General features: G+C 38.6%; 1 protein-coding gene across 1 annotated transcript in view; it reads right to left on the bottom strand.

Moving 5' to 3' along the window:
• LYST (lysosomal trafficking regulator) overlaps nt 1–21,296 on the bottom strand; it is a 176,088-nt gene that overhangs the window by 101,507 nt on the left and 53,285 nt on the right. Inside the window, exons 8-15 of the mRNA XM_078434192.2 lie at nt 19,941–20,094; nt 16,782–17,008; nt 16,191–16,257; nt 11,172–11,281; nt 8,938–9,364; nt 6,082–6,226; nt 4,029–4,202; nt 312–472 (exon numbers count right to left, since the gene is read on the bottom strand). Coding sequence (XP_078290318.2) covers nt 312–472; nt 4,029–4,202; nt 6,082–6,226; nt 8,938–9,364; nt 11,172–11,281; nt 16,191–16,257; nt 16,782–17,008; nt 19,941–20,094 — 1,465 coding nt within the window. The remainder of the gene's footprint in view (nt 1–311; nt 473–4,028; nt 4,203–6,081; nt 6,227–8,937; nt 9,365–11,171; nt 11,282–16,190; nt 16,258–16,781; nt 17,009–19,940; nt 20,095–21,296) is intronic.

Raw genomic sequence — 21,296 nt, forward strand, 5'->3', positions numbered from 1 at the left:
CAATTCTGTATTTTCCTAGATTATAAAACAAAATTGATTTGATATGCGCTTCCCTTTTGGGGGAGGCTGGTAGGAGGTATGACATACACCCCTGCATTAAACATATATATCAATTCTAAGAAACATCTATATTATAAAAATGTTGAAATATTTTAGAAGTGCATCTTGGTATCTAGGAAATGTAATACTTACTAAGTACAAGTGAAGGAATAGGGATTAATATCCTGGATTATTATCCAGGAAAATTTACTAGTTTAATACTTGTTAACTGAAAGAAGAAACTGGAAACGCTTTGAAGGAAAAAAGTATACCGTTGAAGAGGAGTAAATTTCCCAGGTCCCATTTTCCAGCCAATTGCAAAAACTCTTCTTGGGATGATGAACAGTGGCCAATCATGCAAAATGTTTTATTGCTATCAGATGACAAGCTTGTTCTTCTCGGAAGCATAAAGTCCAAAGTAACATCAGGTTTCCTGTGTTAAAAACAAAGTTAAGTCAATTACTTCAGTGAGGACTTGAATAGTTTAAAGGTGTAAATGTTTAATAATGGGAAGTTCTTGAACAGTGTTCTCGGTTCAGTATCAAACAGTTGGTGATGGGGAGAAAGAGAGTGGATTCTGCTGTCTCCTGGTCCCTAGTGCTAGCAGTATACAAATTCCAGAAAGAGGGGAGTAGAACAGACATGCCTGATGGCCCCGCAGCAGGCCATGGGAGGAGGGACCGGACACCTGAGGCAAGTTTTCTTTGCCATTTGACCTCTGCACATGCGCCTTCCTGGTTTACAAATACAAACCAACCACCTCCCCCTAATTTTACCAAGAAGTCTCCCACCTTGGTAAACCATTCCTAAAACATCACCTTCTATGAAGCCATCAAAGACTACTCAGAAAAGGAGTATCATTTCTCAAGGTTTGGTTCTGACTAGCCACTGAAATGCAATGCTTTTCTGCATTTTCTATTTTTTTCAATGCTCAGTCATAGAGTTTGGGTTAGTCTGTTGTATTTACAGGAATCCTTACAAAAGACAGAGTAGGAAAAAGTAAACGGACACTTCCTCAAAGAGAGACACACACGATGAGAGGATTTCATCATCCAGTTGGAAGTCCGGAGTGCCAAGTTCTACCCCTTTTGGGGGAATATTTTAAGCTGCATATGAAGATAATGAAGGTAACTTATAAAGGCAAAGTTTGTGAATAAGATAAAGACTTAGAATATGCTAATGTTCATAGAGTTTACCAAGAAATTCTATGTTGGTATGTCAATTTACTTAAATTTAAAAACTTTTCCCTAAGGCTTTCTGTTTTATATTTAACATAAAAATTTAACTATTTTAATAGAAATATTTTCTGATAAAAATGTGAGATAACTTTTTTTTATTGAGGTATAACAGACATACAGCAATACAGTGAGATCATTTCCAGATTGCATGCATCTTTCTTGAACCAAATACATGGCCGTGACCGAAACACTATTGCCACCTATTGGCAGTATGACTTAATACAGTTTTTAAGGCTAAAGAACACTTTGCAAGATGAATTCAACAAATGTTAAGTACCTACTATGTGCCATATATTCCTACCACATTTGTGTGCTGTTCATTAAATAAGAATGTAAACTATTAATAATTTGTTTTCAGTGTTACATACTGTTAAAAATGTTCTCCTGAAATATATTACTTATAGAAATTATTCTATTAATTCAGAAAGTGCCAAGTTTAAATCAACAGAATAATATATTCGTCCTTGGTCACTTGCTCGTTGCTCTCTTAACAGATGAAATCATCACTTTGTACCAATGGCAAAAAAAAAATTCCTTCAAAGTAATGTAGAAATATATGAATTGACTATGCTCACCAACCATCCACAATGAACATCTAAACCCTCATTCTGAACATGTCTAGTTAGTTTATGACTCCTATACCTGTCAGGTGGTCTGATTCAGAAAAAGGCCATTGGGGTGGCAAAACACAGGGTTCTAAGGCATGGGCTGTATCTGGGTTCAGGTTTCAGCTGTACCCCATACTTGTGGCATGACTTTACCCGCTCTGGGTCTCTCTCAATTGCCTCATATGTAACATAGAGAAAACAATATACTTTCTTCCTAGTGTTGTCAGGAGGACCAAATGAGGTCACCTGTGTGAAGTGTTTCATACAGTTCCTGGCACATGGTGAGAGCTCGTGAAATGAGGACAGGGTCCATGAGAAAGAGGCTCGCTATGCACAGCCCTGTCCCCAACTCCAACCGACCTAACTCAAGGTTCTGAAAAAAAATTTTACTAATTGGTTGAAGTCTGAGAACTCCTCAGAAAATATTTTATTTAGAATATGGAAGCTTCAATGACATATTTTCATGGATTTTTTGAAATGAATAAACAAAAACTGAAGCCTTGGTTTTGTTCCCAAAGCCTGTTCTTTCCTGTGGTGGACCCTGGGGAGGGACTCCCCTAAAGCCACTCACAAGCCCCCTGTCCTCTGCCTTCCTCTGGCATTGAGGCTGGACAGCTCTAAGCAGTCAACTTGACAGCCTCCCTTCCAGCAATGAGCCAGCACAGAGCTTTCCCTTGGCTTCCACGGGCCTTCCCCTCTGCCTGGAAGGCTCTGCCTCTCCCCTGCTCAGAGCACGTCCCGTCTCCCCTCGAGGTCTCAGCTTAAATAATCCTTTCCCAAAGACGCCTTCCCTGACCTACCTTTTAAGTAGCAAACCTGATATTTTCTGTCTGGGGACCTGTTTGTTACCTCCACAGTATCTGTCATGATTTGGATATAATCATTTCATTGTGTTTGCTCCTTGTCTGCTTCCCCATTAGACTGTGAGTTCCAAGAAGGCATGGAACCCAAGTCTTTTTTTTTGTATATGAAATGTATTGTCAGATTGGTTTCCATACAACACCCAGTGCTCATCTCAGCAGGTGCCCTCCTCAATGCCCATCACCCACTTTCCCCTCCTTCCCACTCCTCGCCCTCCCCATCAACCCTCAGTTTAATCTCAGTGCCAAGTCTTATTTACCATTGCCCTCAGGCCTGATACAAGCACGCTGGGCACATGGCAATTCCTCAATAAATATTTAATGGATGAACAAATGAATGAATAAGAATAGGCTCATTTATGCTAAGGGCATGTGTTATTTCTGTGGTCTTATCTACTTCGAGGGATTTTTAAGAGAATTGGGAGATAATGCATGTAAGGCACCTAGCAAAAGGTGTGCAACATAACAGGTAAGAAGTATTTTATAGTCCAAGCGATTAAATCTAGCCTCCTCATCTTGACATGCATAACTTGCCTATCCAGGTAGCATTACCATACCCATTGCTTTTCTTTCTCATTACTGAACTCAGACTCTTCCTTCCAGCCAGTTTGATCCTGTCCCATGCTGCGCCACTATCCAATTCTGTATCCCCTTTCATGGTTACTTCATTCATAAAATACTTCGCAACTCTTACAAATCCAAGATACTTTATAGTTCTCTCTGGCTTATTTTACATTAAGATATTCCAAAACACAACTCATATTAACTTGACCCACAATTCTCCTGGTCGGTAAAAATCACACAGTATTCCTGAATCTATCACATGGCATGTTCTAGGACCCCATTTTAATCTATTACCTGATACACACTAGCTTAAATTTTGCTCCGGTCATTCTAATTTCTTTTGAAACCCTGACTTAATTTAGGTCTTAGCCTTATTATCCACTTAATTGAAATAATTCCTTGTGGATTCATTTTATAAATTTATAGGCATGAAAGACCAAACTATAGGTTCTGTTCCTTGATCTATCATATATTCTATATAAACATCTAAATGTCAGTTTTCTGCATGTTCCCTCAAACCCAAGTATTAACTTGCATGAGAGATTAATTTTGTATTAAAGTGATACACAGGAAAAAGTATCCGACTCTGACATAGACTCCTGCATTACCATACAGCACATCGTATCTATAGTTTCCTGTGATCTGCTTCAGAAGCTATGACAAACTAAACTTAAAATTTTAATGGAAGTTAGTAAGTATTTACTAAAAACGTTTCCTACCTCTGCCCAGAGATCCATATGGAGATTTTCCCATGGTTATTCTTCTTCCCTTGGGGCTGCTGTAGGTAGGTGAGGACCAAGTGTTGCCATTTGCTGGGGACGAAAATATTCTCCTGTGATTCAACCTGTGCCAGTAAAATAGCTTTCATGTCATCGTTTGAATCCATGCACATACTACAAAAAAGAGAAAAAGTATAGGCTGAAAACATGAAATTTCTGATCTCAATATTTAATAAATGTCTAATAGCTATAATTCCAACTGTTTGAATTAGATTAAAAATCAGTTCTATTTTTTCTAAAGTGTATTTATTTTGGGGCGCCTGGGTGGCGCAGTCGGTTAAGCGTCCGACTTCAGCCAGGTCACGATCTCGCGGCCCGTGAGTTCGAGCCCCGCGTCAGGCTCTGGGCTGATGGCTCGGAGCCTGGAGCCTGCTTCCGATTCTGTGTCTCCCTCTCTCTCTGCCCCTCCCCCGTTCATGCTCTGTCTCTCTCTTTCCCAAAAATAAAAATTAAAAATAAATAAATAAATAAATAAATAAATAAATAAAGTGTATTTATTTTGAGAGAGAGAGAGAGAGAGAGCACAGCAGGGGAGAGGCAGAGAGAGAGGGAGAGAGAGAATCCCAAGCAGGCTCTGCACTGTCATTGAAGAGCCCAATGTGAGCTCAGTCTCACAAACCATGAGATCATGACCTGGGCTGACATCAAGAGTCAGACGCTCATCTGACTGAGCCACCCGGGTGCCCCAAAAATCAGTTCTATTTTTTTTTTTAATGTTTATTTTTGAGAGACAGAGAGAGACTGAGCACGAGGCAGGGAGGGACAGAGAGGGAGGCACAGAATCCCAAGCAGGCTCCAGACTCTGGGCTGTCAGCACAGAGCCCAATGCCAAGGTTCGAACCCACGAACCATGAGCTCATGACCTGAGTTGAAGTTGGAGGCTTAACCGACTAGGCCACCGAGATGCCCCGGTTCTATTTTTAAACTAATTTGAAAAGTCAGTAGGTCTTTGTTTTACACCATAAAATCTGCTTAGTTATTTTATTATATTATTACCTCAATTCACGAACTAAAATAGATGAAGCTCATTTGCTGGTGTGAATAATTTAGGCATTAATTTTCAAAATTCAATTTGAAAAAAAAATGTATTGTTACTATTTATTAAATGTTTTACTTTATTTATTTTTGAGAGAGACAGAGCAAGCGGGAGAGGGGCAAAGAGAGAGGGAGAGAGAGAGAATCCCAAGCAGGCTCCGCACTGTCAGCACGGAGCCTGATGTGGGGCTCGAACTCACAAACCGTGAGATCATGACCTGATCAAACCAAGAGTGGGACACTTAACTGACTGAGCCACCCAGGTGCTTCTGTATTGTTATTATTTATACAGTCATTGCCCTTTTAGAAATTACAGTGTAATTTTTGGTTCATACAAAAATTAATACATGTTGTACATAAATGTCTAAATGCCAAGATGTACTAGGGGGTCTATCCTACTTGGAGGGATTGCTGAGAGAATTAGGATATAATGCATACAAAATACCAAGTAACCTTTATAACAAAAAGCATATATCCTCTAAATACCATATCTTTGTTTAAAGTTTTATAAAAATTGTATGATACTCATTCAATCCAACTAAAAGATTTGTATACCAGTTAACAAAAGAGGTAGGAAAAAAAGACAAGACTGCAAGAAGAATTGAAGTTTAGCAGGTAATGGCTATTAAACATATAATCTGCATGGAAACCAGCTGTCTGATAATAACATCTTAAGGTGATTGCAATCTGATAGACTATTTCCATAGATAAGACTTCAGTGAGCATTGGTCTAAAATCTAATTGAGAATTAACATAATCTACTTTCAGAGTTTAGTTATAGATTTTTGGATAGAATAATATATTGTTACAGAGGTGGTATTAATACTTGTTAGAATGTATCTTTTTAAAAACGGTTTTCTGATTTGCTGTAATTATCTTTATTAGATTTCACATCAATGTCTCATCTAAATTATTTAAATATGCGATCTATTCGCAGGGGGTTGAGGATAATCGATACCGGAAGATAAAAGTGCCATTGCGGGCATCAGCCCACACTTGCATCATCAGAGCTTTGGATCCCAAGGAAATCATATGAATACATCCTTCTTCTATGAGCTTTTCACCAGGATTTATGTACTCGGCACCTTCCAGTCTGTTGTTCTCTATGATAAAAAGACGTGAGAATAATCAGTAAAGCAGTTGATAAAATGAGGGGAAACGTGAATTTAAAAGAATATAAAGCATCGTTGTTCATTTGCAGTAAATTATTTACCTGGATGTTCCAAACAATATTCCCAAACTTGAGATGTTAGTTCCAAAAAAGCACCAGGAGCGAAAACAGTAACTGGGTACACTGGAAGTTATTAAAGTCTTCAAAATATATGATAATTAAGGGCTAATTGTGGGAATGAACAGATCATTGTGATGTCACTGTGGTGACCTATTACAAACTGTGCCACATTTCTCTTATTGATTGGATTCGGTCACTCTGCCATTACAGACCCTGGCCCACAGAGCACACACCATTGTCACATGCGCGGCCAAAAATCATCCTATAATTATTACAATAGCATGATTTAAAAAAAAAATTGATTTTTGAACAATTGTGCTGTTTGAATATATTCTTTGTTTAGACTCCCTGATGAATCATCTTTGCATATAATTGCTAAGTGATTCTGAAACTCTAAAATGTTATTCTAAGGCAAGCTAAGGTAATGCCATATGCTTTGGGCTATCTGGTTATTCATCTTGACTTCAAGTGGTTTCTCACCACACTGAATCCTCAAGCCATCTACACTGTTACTACACTGCCTGACTTCACATAGAGCTATGTTAATGAAGATGCACCAAAATACAAAATGCACGTCCAAGGGCTCAGACTTTCAGAAAAGATGAACACTACCCGCTATTAGACTGCTTATATATTTGTTGCCATTTTCCAACAAGTATAAACACCACCAATTTTTAAGAATATTCCCCCTAAATTCATTATTTTGAGGACTATTGCCCAAGATATGAGATGTATAGAGAATTCATATCTGATGTGCTACTAATGTTTCCATATCAAATCTGACGTTGCATAAATAAAAGACTAGATCAGAAACCAGTGTGTACCCAGCTACTGTAAAGTAGAAATATAACAAATAGTTAATACAACAATCCTCTGAGGTAAATTTTATTGTCCCCATTTAGAGGGTGACAGAATTGAGGTGTTGAGACTTGCTCAAGGTCACAAAGTTGGTTTAGGGCAAAGGATGTGTCATCACTATAATATCTTCTTCATTTCTCCCTTCAAAATTTTGGTATATATACTATTTTTAAATGTTCTTTTTTAATGTTTATGCAGAATTGTCATTCTAAAATATATGTCTTCTAATATATTTCTACAATAAAAAAATTTTTTTAATTGCCCACTACTCCACTTTTTCTCAGGTCATTGTGTATACTTATTTCATTTTATCAGAGACTGTCTGCATTGTGATTGCCCCCACTTAAATCTGAGAAAGAGATCTGCACAGTTTACAGTACAGGGGTGGCGCTCAAGCTCTGAATTAGATATAGGTGAGTCTAAATCCCTTCCCATCACTTACCAGCTATATAAACTGGTCATGCTGTTTCATATCATCTGTGGATATGGACGGTGCGAGCACTCACCTTACCGAACCGTTGTGAAGATTAGATTGAAAACGTAAGTAGAAAGAGTGGGGCAAAGTAATGCACATACAGAAAGCACTCAATGTACACGGGGCAGCAGCAGCATCGATAAGATCACATATATGTTGCTTCAGAGCTATCAATCCTTAGTGGCAAAGTTCAACTCACAAAAGAAAATGCTAGAACTATTTGTTTTTTGTTTTGTTTTGTTTTAACTTTGGCTTCCTAGGCTAACCCGCAAAAGTGCAGGAGTACACTATGCTAACAACACGGAAATGTGTCTGGAGAAGTGGATTCCGAGTTCCGGCTGCGGACATCAGGTGACACTTCTCACTCTCCCGTCTTGACAGCATCATTAAGGATTTCTTTTCTATCAGTGTCGTGGTGGAGGACCCTGCCCGAAGGCCTAGTGTTCCGAAGCAGGGAGCCAGCGGGATGCGTCAGCTTTGCCCCGTGAAGAGCCCCTGCGGCCAGGACCTCCACGTGAGCCCTAACCAGCTGTCTCATCCAGTCATTTCATCCATCCCATGGACCCTAACAATTAGCCGACCTGCTTGGCTTCTCACCACCATAAACTGCTTTTTAACGAACAGGTTCTTCCTGCCCTCGTCATATGAGGAACCAGACCCAGTTTCGTGGTGGCAGAACAGAGATTGGATCGGTTATAGAAAGTACTGGAATAGAAATGATTCTAACCGTGGAGAAAGGCTGACTCACTCAAACGCAACGTGACAGGAACTAGGAGAGGGGCACTGCGGACCGATGTGGCGCAAGGAGGAGAGCTGAGTTAAGAGAGAGAAAGGAGATGAGATGGGGGCTCCTGGGGCCTGGGGAGAAGGGGACAGAAGGACAGAAGAGTGGCTCTCGGGCTTCTTCCTTTACTTCTCTCACACCAGGAATCACCCTAATCCAGTCATGGGACCAGGAAAGAGGCAGGAAATGGGGCTGGTGATCCCCCACGGCAGTTGTACACGTGGGGGTCCCTCCGCCGCAGCCCCCACCTCCAGCCCCGAGGCCAAAGTACAAAAGAAAGTAGGGTTTTTGAAGCTATCTCACCAGCCAGGCTTTGGGGAGGCAGGGCCTGCCATCACTAAGGCACCTAGCACGAAGAACATGTCCAGAGCCAGTGAGAAATCCCCATGTCCTTACAGCTCAACCCAAATGCCCACGTGAAAAAGCTCAGTGAAACAGACAACGGATAACAGCGGGAACATCCTACCTGCGCCATCCAAACTACTGTCCCGCAACAGTAAGGATTTGTTTCTTTTCTTTATCTTCTTTCCTTTCTCCATGGCACTCTCCGCTTCGTGGATGCACTCCACACTAAACCACAGCGAGACGCTGAACCCTTCTGACAGGTGTGGCCAGCAGTTCTGCCCCAGCAACGGCAAGTGGACTGGGGCTACGTGCCAGGAGGAGAGCAGCCGCTGGGGGAAACTTTCACTGTCGGCCTCTTTCCTGCTCTGCGAACTCTGTGCCCTCCGTAATAATCCCAGGGCCTTACTGTTTAGAATCCCAGGACTCCTTTGCGATGAAACGCCATTGCTTAAATTCGGCGTATGCAGTAAAGGGAAGGTTAGATACTGTGAAGGGCTCATAGCAATGTCGCTTTCAATAATTTTCAGAATACCCAAAAGAAGAACTTCCTAGAGAAAAAGCAAAACAAAACGTCAGGATCATGTTAAGGTACATAATAATGTTGAAATTCTGGTTATAAATGACAGTCTGTGCTGCCAGATTCTCTGTCTCCCTCTCCCTCTGCTCCTTCCTTGCTCTCTCTGTCTCTCAAAAAATAAACTAAAAAAACTTTTTAATAAAAACAAAATAAATTAACTACAGTAATTATATCTGGAATCATTTCTACCAAAGAAAGATGTTTATTTCTAAGTAGACTATAGTTGTTTCTCTCAATTTTACTTTTTATTTTACTTCATTTTATTTATTTATTTTTTTAGAGAGACAGAGAGTATGGGTAGGGGAGAGGGGCAGAGGAAGAGCAAGAGAGAATCCCAAGCAGGCTCCACATTCAGTGTAGAGCCTGATGTGGGGCTTGATGTCATGATTTCTTGGATCATGACCCAAGCCAAAATCAAAAGTCGGACACTCAACTGACTGAGCCACCTGGGTGCCCGTCTCTCAATTATTTTTAAGTGAAGCACAGAACCAGACACCTGACAAATTCTCCAGATTTCTGGATGATATTTCTAACATGACTGACTTCATAAAATTGAGTGGCTCAATTACTTTCCAACTTACTTTACATGAGTTTTCCCTAATCAAATTAATTTTCTTTCATCTGCTTTTGGTAAAACAAAATAAGTGTTTTTAGGTTTTCTTTATAAATTACAAATTTTTTGTTAAACTGAAGTGTAGAACTGTAGAAGAGACAAGAGAGGAAACGAGCATCTAATTAAAGAGAAAAGTAATGACTAAGGAGACAAGTAAAAAAGTAGAAAAGAGTAACCTAGTACAATGCCCTACCAATTATATGCCCTATGCATAAAATAACAGCTAATATTGATGATGATGATGATGATGATGATGATGATGAGAAATGCACTCAGGGAAAGTAATAGAAACATTTCGGGGTGCCTGGGTGGCTCAGTGGGTTGTGTCCGATTTTGATTCAGGTCATGATCTCAAGGTTTGTGGGCTTGAGCCCCACGTCAGGCTCTGTGCTGACAGCTCAGAGCCTGGAGCCTGCTTTGGATTCTGTGTCTCCCTCTCTCTCTGCCACTCCCCTACTTACATGCTCTGCCTCTCTGTCTGTCTCTCTCTCTCTCAAAAATGAATAAATATTTAAAAATGTTTTAAAAAAGAAACACTCCAAACTACAGTCACCAAACGTCTACATCAGTGGCTTTTAACCTTGTGCTCCATAGAGTCCTCTCAGGGTCCACAAGCAGGAGTAAGGTGGGGAAATGGGCAGGGCTCAGTGACATTTAATCTTGCGTCACAGAAAGTAGCTCCCAGGTTTTCTGTTTGATTTGCATATGCTTCCAGTCAAGGTCTCATTATAAAAATGAGTTTCTCAGCAAAGAACAATCTAAAAGTCACTAAGTTACACCAACGGAAAGAAGTGATACAAGATACCTGAAGAGTAGATACTAATTTTCTAAAAAAAAAAAGGATAATCCTTAAAATGGTAACAACTACTCATAATTAAGTTCTCTTTAGTAATTAAAATTACTTGGCATTTCTTGAGCACAACAACTGGGGGTGGGATGAGGTAATGGGACTACGGTCCCAACGAGAAGCTGGTTAGCCAAAACTGAAGTGAAACAGTTAAAATGTGGGCAAATAATAAAATGATTGAGAATCTCACACATGATAACATGGAGTTGACTGTATAATAATTACCACAACAAAAGAGAGAGCTTAGTGATTTCCAAATAGTTTTTAAAATATCCTATTAGGTATCCGTGAAAAAAAATTAAATTATAGCATATTTACTGTACAAGGAGATTTCTCCAGAAATATTCTCAAAAGAAGGGTTAGCTCTTCCGAACACGTTCTGGAGCTCATCAAAGATACCAAAAGATCCACCAATACTCTTTGGCATGCTAAATTAAAGAAAGATAGGGGGGAAAAAATTAAAGCCAATACAAAATGAAAGACACAGAACAAACAATTTCACTGAAAGGGATCAAATACTAGTTTCACATCTTCAGTGGATTATAAACAATCTAATAATCCAAAAATATGCTGAAAAAATAGCAATATGATTAAATGCAAACCAACCCACCCAGTGACAACCCCCCCACCCCCACTTTTCTTAAAGGTTGGTTAGTTCCCAGTAAAGGTATTATTTAAAGAAGCATAAATTAATACAATATTTGTTAAGTAAGTTGACACTGTTGAATACCATAAAATGGTCTGCTACCTTCTCATCTTGAAACTGTTTAAATTATAAGTATTACTTTCTAATTAGATGACATAGATAAAAGTGTAAATATTAAAGATTATGAAGATAATTAAATACCACAAACTATTTTGAACGCTTTCTTTATTCCATTGTGGGGTTTGGAATAAAATATAATTGGTAGTACATAAATTCACAGAACTTTTTAGAATAAAGTGATTAATTTTTGTAGCACGCATTTTAGTATTCAAAGTACGTTTACATGCATTATCTCAGCTAATCCTCAGCAAAAAAATTCCTACAAATGAAATACTATCTCCATTTTAGACATGCCAGAAATAACCCTGATGTGCAACCTGAGAACAGAAGCCACGTGTAAGCATCATGTTCTGTAGAAGCAGTGAACTGACGCAACGAGACTAAAATAGCACCGACTTTACCCTGTAACACAAACCCCTGAAAGGTTGTAGAGTAAGAACTATGAAAACTAGTCACTACAGGAAAGTAATTAAGTATTTCTCCTGCCTCTCCTTTATGAACTCTATCTCAGGGTAACCAAATAGTTGATGACAGCAAGTTTTCTTTAAGTATTCCCGTTTATCAAAGATGAAATCACAGCATGTTACCATTTTGCAGTGCTATGCACTTTGCTATGCACCTAGGCTATGAGCATCCATGGCTCCTGGCACCTCCCCAAGAGAGACGACCAGACATCATGCGCCTCTGGTTGGAGGCACGGACTCCTGCCTGTAAAATATTCTGGTCAAAAAACGGAACCTAGTAGGGTCACCTGGGTGACTCACTTGGTTAAGTGACCGACTTCGGCTCAGGTCATGATCTCACAGTTTGTGAGTTCGAGCCCCGCGTGGGGCTCTGTGCCGACAGCTCAGAGCCGGGAGCCTGCTTTGGATCTGTGTCTCCCTCTCTCTCTGCCCCTCCCCTGCTCACGTTCTGTCTCTGTCTCTTCAAAAATAAGTAAACATTAAAACACTTTGTTAAAAAAAAAAATGGAACCTAAATCTGATTAGGTTTCTAGGTCTTACTACCAGTGAAAGGAAATATAAGGGAGAAAGGATCAGGTTAAACAACCTCCCGGGGACATAATCACCAAAACTCAGAATGCAGGAGACGCCTCATGATAAAAGACCTGGCTTCTTTAACGACGACAGCAACAAAATTCAAGGACTGAGAGTAGACATCCACAGAAGAAAAGAGTTGAGACATATCTACTTACTGTAACGTATGAACCTAACTAGGATTCTGATTTTAAAAAACACTATCAAATAAAGTGTTAGATAATCACGGGGGGTGGAAGGGGAGAAGGAATATGATCAAAATAAAGTATATATGGGTGCTTAGACTTTTTTTTAAGTTCAGCACAGACAGGTACCAGTTCAAAATGAGGGGATAGAGATATATATTTATATTTCTTTGTCTACTACTGAAAACTTGCTGAACTAAAAGTACAGAATTACAAGAAGAAAAGAGATCCATAACAGCAATAAAAGGGGGGAGTCAGTGGGCACTGGGGGCACATCAGACTTAAAAACATTTCTTGAAGATGCAAGAGCAGAGAGATAAGAGAAGCTGCAGTCTAGAATCTCTCTGAATTACAAAGCGGCTCAGAGGAGGAGGAGGAGCCAATCTGTCTGTCTACATTCTGGAGAGGAAGTAAGAATGAGGCTACAAATGCAGGGATTAATACAAGGTTTGTCTGGAAGCACCTACCTCTCTCCTTGATCCTGAATATAGGGCACAGGTAGCTCAGCTTTGACTTCCATGCCCACACCTTGATAACTCTTGAAAGAAACTCAACGGATTGCCGGGCAGAAGCTGAGCTGGAGAGTGGGACGTTAGCACCAGGGCTACCAGTTATACAAGTACAGTCTGCAGACAGGCCAAGCAGCTTAACCAAGGGAGAGAACAGGGACTAAAATATAACCCGAAAGCTATTCACCAAGCCATGCATCCTGGCATTGGGCTGTGTTGCCTGGATGAAGGGATGACTTTTTCTTAGCACGAAGACACTATTCACAAGCCGTATGTGTGGAGGAAATACTTTTCTAATGTACACAGAATGTCTTATGGGGTAATAGTGGCCCTAATGGCCCCCCAAAGTAAAGATTTCCTTATTATGGTATTTGGGGAACTTCAGTCATCAGGGATTGTCAACAGATTGCCCATTCAGGGAAGATGCCAAATAGGAAAGCAAATTTACTTTTACATCATTAGCTCCAACGGCTTTCTTAAATAGAAATGGGCAATAAAAGGTTCAAAAAATATTTGCGAATCAGCAACATAAAAGAGAAAAAACAAGATATAAAAGACAAATTGATAAACTGACTCCAGAGAGAACATAAATAATTTAGGGTAGGAAAGATATCTTTCTAAGATGTTAATGACTAGATCCAGATATATATCCAGATATGTGGGTGTTCAACCAACTGAGCCATCCAGGTGCCCCTACATCCAGATATATTTAAGAAGATATTTTATCCTTATGTGAAAATGGAATAACCAAAAATCAAACGAACAAAAAGAAGCTCTTAAATATTACAAGATAATTGCCAAAATTAAAAATTGGACAAAAGGTTGGAATAGAATTGAAGAAATCTCCCAAAACACAGCACAAAAAGAGAGAAGTAGATAATGTGAGAGGAAAGCTAAGACAATGCAAAGTCAATCCAAGAAGGCCTGAGACTACAATTAGGATGTAAAAAAGAAGAGAGCATAAAACACAGAGAGGAGAAAATTATTTTTAAAAATACCAAGTCTCAGGGTGCCTTGATTTTGGCTCAGGTCATGATCCCAGGGTTGTGGGATCGAGCCCCACATTGGGCTCTGCGCTGAGCATGGGGTCTGCTTAGACGTCTGTCTGTCTGTCTGTCTGTCTCTCCCCCACCTCTGCCTTGCTCCCCATCTCGTGCACTCTCAGTCTCTCTCTCTCAAATAAAAATTTAAAAATTTTTTAAATTAAAAAAAATACTAAATTTCTGTGACTGTTAGACCTTTCTAGATATGACACCAAAAGCATTGTGACAAATGCAAAAATAGATAAATTGGACTTCATCAAAATAAAAAATTTGTGTTTCAAAGTATACCATCAAGAACATGAAAAGATAAAGCCAAAGACTGGGAGAAAATATGTGCAAATCATACTTCTGGTAAGGGGTTTTTACCTAGAATACATGAAATCTCTTACAATTCAATGATTAAAACCACAAATTATCCAAAATAAAAATGGGTAAAGGACTGAATAGAAATCTCTCCAAAGCTATCCAAGGAAGAAACACAGATGGCCAATAAACACAAGAAAATAGGACTAACAACATTAGCCATCAGAAACATGCAAATCAAAACCACAATGAGATATCATGTCACACCCACTAGGATGGATATAACCAAAAACATAGGTAATGACAAGTGTTGGCAAGGATGTGAAGAGACAAGAATCCTCCTATTCTGCTGGTGGGAATGTAAAATAAGTCAGCCACTTTGGAAAACAGTCTGGCTGTTCCTCATCTAGTTATACATAGAGGTACCACTGGACCCAAAAGAAATGAAAACATATGTCCATGTGAAAACTAGTACATGAGTGTTCATGGTGTTATTCAGAATAGCAAAAAAGTGGTGATGGTTGCATAACTGCGAATATACTAAAAAACACTAAACTGCATATTTTAAATGGGTGAACTGCGTAGTATATGAATTGTATCTCAATAAAACTGTTATTAAAAGGTAATATAATAGAATTTCTCAGAGCTAAGCTAGAAATAAGTCTTCAGCTCAAAAGGATCCACAATAAAGTGTCTACCACAATAAATATAAACATACGCATACACTAAACAAGTAAACGGAAGAAGAGGAAAAACTTTTCTTTACAGTATAATCCCAATTAATAAATATAGAAGTAATAATGGGAATAGAAAATAGCTATTTGGCAAATACCACAGTAAACAGCAACTTTACAATGTAGAAACTCAACAAGACACCACTTTAACCAAGCGATCAAAGTCAACATCACAGTAATAAGATACAGATACACAAACCACAATACGACACACGCAAAAGGCACGTAACTTATGAGGCCTATTTGCCAAAAACGCGTAACTTGAATTTAATCATGAGGAAACATCTGACAAACCTGAATTAACGTTTCACACGTGTTATACTTCTCCAACTAAAATCTAGATTTCTCCAACTAAAAGCTAGGTTTCTATCTATTATATATAATATAACCATTTTATATACTCATTATGAATTCCTCAAACGTCTGTGAGAGCACTGAGTGGAGAGTGGCACTCAGTATCTGATGAAGCAGCAACACAGTGTTTAGACTACAGTTGCCGTGATGCCACTTCTACGTACACGACCCTGAACAACTCACTCAGTCCCTTGGAATCCAGAGCTTGCTCTCTACAAAATCAAGATACTTATACCACGTCTATTCTATTGGGTGTTTCTGGGGAACAAGAGAGATGATGCATATAAAGCTACTTTTGGAACCACAGAGCACTATGCCAGCGAAAGCCATTATTACCAACTCTTCATTTCACATAACAACAAAATAATTTTAAAGCTATTGTGTAAAACTAACAGTTTCAACGCACCTTGAAAATCAGAATCAGCCTGTGTTAAAATACTCAAGAACCCTCCTAAAAGATTTTTCACAGTTCCCTGAAGATTAAAAAAACAAAACATAAGAAATTAAATTTCTTACCTCATGAAAGCATGAAGCAACTGTAATGTCATAATAAATTGATAGTTTACTGTATATACATATATAAATACTTTAAAATAACTGGAGAGAATGCTATGTATATAATTACATACTTTTCATTATCTTTTTTTTTTAGGTGGTGTATACATTTATTTTTTTATACTGTTTTTGTTTTCTGATTTTTCAAAAACAGTGACCATATTAAAATTCAATGTAATTTTAAAACTATCACCCATTCTCAGAAATATACTAGGACTAGTTAGCCAATGACATTAATTTTTTTATGCTCCTTTAGAGGACCATGGAGTTAAAATATTTTCAGATTTTCCACTCATAGGTAAAAACATACCTGAGGCATTATAAAAGACTAAGTAGTCATCTCAAATAATTTTCAGGCAAGTTGGGTTCAAAATAGAGAGATGAGTAACTGGGGCATGAACATGATAAATACTGATCACATTTAACCAAATGCATCTTTTACCTGTTGCATGAGGAGAAATATATTCTTTTCTTTCTGTCTGATGATTTTCAAAAAACTCTCAAATACATGGACAAGTACATCAAGTTTGGCTTTACCAGCAGAAAGCAAATTTAATTCCAGCATAAAAATCTCAGGATATATTATTTCCCCGTCTGTGAGGTTTTCAAGTAAGTCCTTCGGATCGCCTGATGCGCTGAAAATTTCTACTTCAGGCTTTACGTCTACACCTGACAGGGGAAAAGAAAAGATTGTTTTTATTCCCTAAACACGGAATAAATATTTCAAATCTCATTTAACATTTAGGAGATCTTGTGGCAAAGTGCTATTTATAAGAAGATTCTCACGATGCCCTTTCCTACAAGGTGCCTTTTGATTACAGTAAGTATCCTGAATAATCAAGTCTTGTGGATATTTGAAGATGAGTGAGTGGCTTAAAAGTAGTTCTGGTCTTCAACAGAATTACAAATATCAACAGTAAATTTTATAGACATGTGATACAGATTTAACACATTCCTCTGGCACAAGTGGAAAAAACCACTATCCCAAACTTTCTGCTGCCAAAATACCTAAATCACAGGGTGGTTCATTTGCCTGCCCATATATCTGTGAAAATAATAGGCTTGGCTAGCGGTTGGGTGAATCCTATACTTTGACTTCTTCATAAGAAAGATAGACACTGTCACCAAATATTACACTTTGGAAAATTTAACTGATGTGCTCTTAAAAGTGACTGCTTGGGGTCTTTAAAAAAAATGTTCATGTAGTCAAGAAATGTATAAATGTCTATGTGGACTGGAGTTCTTTAAATTAAGATCTAGTTGAGGGGCTCCTGGGTGGCTCAGTCGGTTGAGTATCAGACTTTGGCTCAGGTCATGATCTCCTGGTTGACAAGTTCAAGCCCTACGTCGGGTTCTGTGCTGACAGCTAGGAGCCTGGAGCCTGCTTTGGATTCTCTATCTCTCCCCCTCTCTCTGCCCCTGCCCCACTCATGCTCTGTCTCAAAAACAAATATAAACATTAAAACAAATATTTTAAAAGAGCTAGTTGACAAACCTATAAAAAGGGGGAAGTCTGTCATAAAACGTTAGTACTCTGGTAAAGCCAACCCCATTAAAGCATTATTTTTTTCTTTTCTTTTTTTTTTTTAAGTTGTTTTTTTTAATGTTTATTTATTTTTGAGACAGAGAGAGACAGAGCACGAATAGGGGAGGGTCAGAGTGAGAGGGAGACACAGAATCCGAAGCAGGCTCCAGTCTCTGAGCTGTCAGCACAGAGCCTGACGCGGGGCTCGAAACCACCAGCTGTGAGATCATGACCTGAGCCGAAGTCGGATGCTTAACCGACTAAGCCACCCACGCGCCCCAAGCAATATTTTTTCAAAAGCACTGCCTCAGAAGGTGGAGGGAGGGGGAAATGGAAAAAAAATTCAAAAGGTATAAATTTGCAGTTATAAGATAAATAAGTACTAGGGATGCAATGGACAACATGATGGCTATAGTTAACACTGCTATACGATATGAACATTTTTTGTTAATGTTTATTTATTTTTGAGAGACAGGGCGTGAGTGGAGGAGAGGCAGAGCGAGAGGGAGACACAGAATCTGAAGCGGGCTCCAGGCTCCGAGCTGTCAGAACAGAACAGAGTACAACGTGGGGCTCGAACCCACAAACCATGAGATCATGACCTGAGCTGAAGTCAGACACTTAACTGACTGAGCCACCCAGGCACCCCTACATTGCTGTATGATAATAGAAGAAAGTTGTCAGCAGAACAGAACCTAAGAGTTCTCATCACAAGGAGAAATTTTTTCTTCTTTCCTTTTGATTGTACCTATATAAGATGATGGATGTTAACTGATACTATGGTGGTAATCATTTCACAATAGATGTAAATGAAACCATCATGCTGTGTAACTTAAACTTACACAGTGATGTATGCCAATTATTTCTTAATAAAACTGGAAACAAACAAGAATAGTTTAATAAATCAAGTAAGCTATATGAATATGTGTGTGTGTGTATACATATACACACATGTATATTCTTTCAATTAGTGGCTGTGCTTTTCTTGTTTTCACTCTCTTTATGGTACACAAATGAATGAACGAATACTTGCTATGCGTCTATCAAGCCCTTTCAGTGGGACATCAGTGATTGTTCCTTTACTCAATGGGAAGGAAAAAATAGACTATGGAGGACAAGCTGCTATAAACTTAGTGAGGACTAGCAGTACATAAGGGACTGTCATAAGACCAACTTTAGAAAGATAGAGACTTCCCAGAAATCTCTTGGCTCCAATCCATCCATTTGTGGTGTTGTTGTTCTACCCAAGTTGTTTTTTTTTTTTTTTTTTTTTTTTTTTAAATTTTTTTTTTCAACGTTTTTTTATTTATTTTTGGGACAGAGAGAGACAGAGCATGAACGGGGGAGGGGCAGAGAGAGAGGGAGACACAGAATCGGAAACAGGCTCCAGGCTCCGAGCCATCAGCCCAGAGCCTGACGCGGGGCTCGAACTCACTAACGGCGAGATCGTTACCTGAGCTGAAGTCGGACGCTTAACCGACTGAGCCACCCAGGCGCCCCGTTCTACCCAAGTTTTAACCCCAGGGACAAAGGATCGTGTACAATGTAGCTCCATCCTAAGGACAAGCTGGGATGTGGTGAACTAAGAAAAAAGTCTATGCTGCAGCATCTTTGGATTTCACAAAAAGATGTCTGTATTACAGCTTACGTTATTTAATCTTCATAACAAACTGCTTGAAATGCTCTTCCTGTCAATGTGTGTCTGGATAGACTAACATCTTCAGCAAGGCCCTCTCTGACCACCCGATCACTACCATATCACCCTGTTTTATTTCTTGATACTGTTCACTTCTGACACCTATTGCTTGTTTTTTCTATTGGAATATATATGAAAGCAGGGACTTTCTCTACCCTGTATTCTCAGGCATTCAGTTAATGTTTGTAATACCAAAATGTATCTGTTTTAAGTCGTATATACAAATGCCAGAATTTACTGTTGAGATCAAATAAAACGTAGCAATGCCTCTTTTAAATTGCAAGGCAATACAAAATTCCAAGGTGGTATTATTATAACCATTTTTCTAAGTAATAATCTGACTTGCAAATCCGTCCACAAGTACTTCAGTGATATTTTACCATCATCTCGGGTTTCACTGTCCTCAGGGTTGCTTTCACTGTCTGCTTCATAACCTTCTTCTTCAGCCAAAAGTTTAAGACAACACTGAGAATCCTCAGCTTCTTCCGAAAAATCACCAGGTTGGGATGACAATCCTTCTTCAGACTGATGACTCTATAAGATTGGTGCAGTTAGAAGGCAAAAGTAGTAATATTTGCTCATTTTTAATAATAGAATATTTATTACTCAAAAGTGATTTTGAGGATAGCTTCACTGTTTTCTTTATGAAAAAAAATCTCAGGAATCAATATTAAGCACTATAAATTATGAATTTCATGCAGCAAGATTTTCCAGAATCTCTGGACTTTATTAACACCTCCAAAATGGGGGTCTGTAACAGAGTAAGCTATGGGTCATTTCAGTTTTACTGAAAAAGAAGTCTGTGAAATTTCACACTAGTTGTACAATAGCAAATGACCAAAAACCACAATGAGGTGGAATTATACTTCTTACAACTTTATGCTAGTAAATAAATACCATTTTTCCACATTTGTTCATGGAAAAAGATTTTTCCATAGGATTTTTATAAATGAAATGTTTCATAAAATAGATAACCAGAGTAGACAGGAAAATTGTTCAAAGGGATTAATTTTAAGATTTCAGAATGAGACTATCTACATGTATTCTTGATTCTCAGAAATCAAGAATCCAGCATTAACTTCCTGTGTAGTATCGTGCAACCTGAAATCTTGCTTTTCTCATAAAAATGCTACTAAGATATTCACTTTAGAAAACATCTTCACTTACAGAATCTCATAGTGCTTTATCACTGCAACATTAATAGAAGGTAGATTAAAGGAGGTATTGTAACATTTTCCAGTTAACCAACTGATCCAGGAGCATGATGAAGGCATTAGTAGCTACTTCAGTAAGTTTTTAAAGTTCTGACAAACAGCAACGTAAAATATTACGGCAGAAGATTATAAAATGTCATATACATGGCTAGACTGAGAAATTAAGAGAGAAGTTACATAAAGGACAGGTGCCAATTAATTGAAGGTAAAAGAAACAGGAAAGGAGAGGGAAGTAAACTAAATATGCATCACGGTTTCAGGAAAAATATTAAAATAGTTCTTTTAGAAAAAAAATGCCAACACGAATGACTGAAAAACTGTGCTAATTTCTTTGCAAGTACTAGTCATTTTTATGTTGAGTGATTTAAAATGAAAGTGAATAGAGAGTTCTGGAAATATTAACTGTACCAATATAGGATCAGAAAAGAGAGCTGAGTCATCACCATGCCTGAATGATCATTTAATAAACTATCGGTTATACGCGAGACTTAGCAAATCAAATAATACATTTCTGTCTCACTG

The sequence above is a fragment of the Panthera onca genome, chromosome D2 (genome assembly GCF_046562875.1).
Source record: "Panthera onca isolate mPanOnc1 chromosome D2, mPanOnc1 haplotype 2, whole genome shotgun sequence".
Taxonomy (NCBI): Eukaryota; Metazoa; Chordata; class Mammalia; order Carnivora; family Felidae; genus Panthera; species Panthera onca.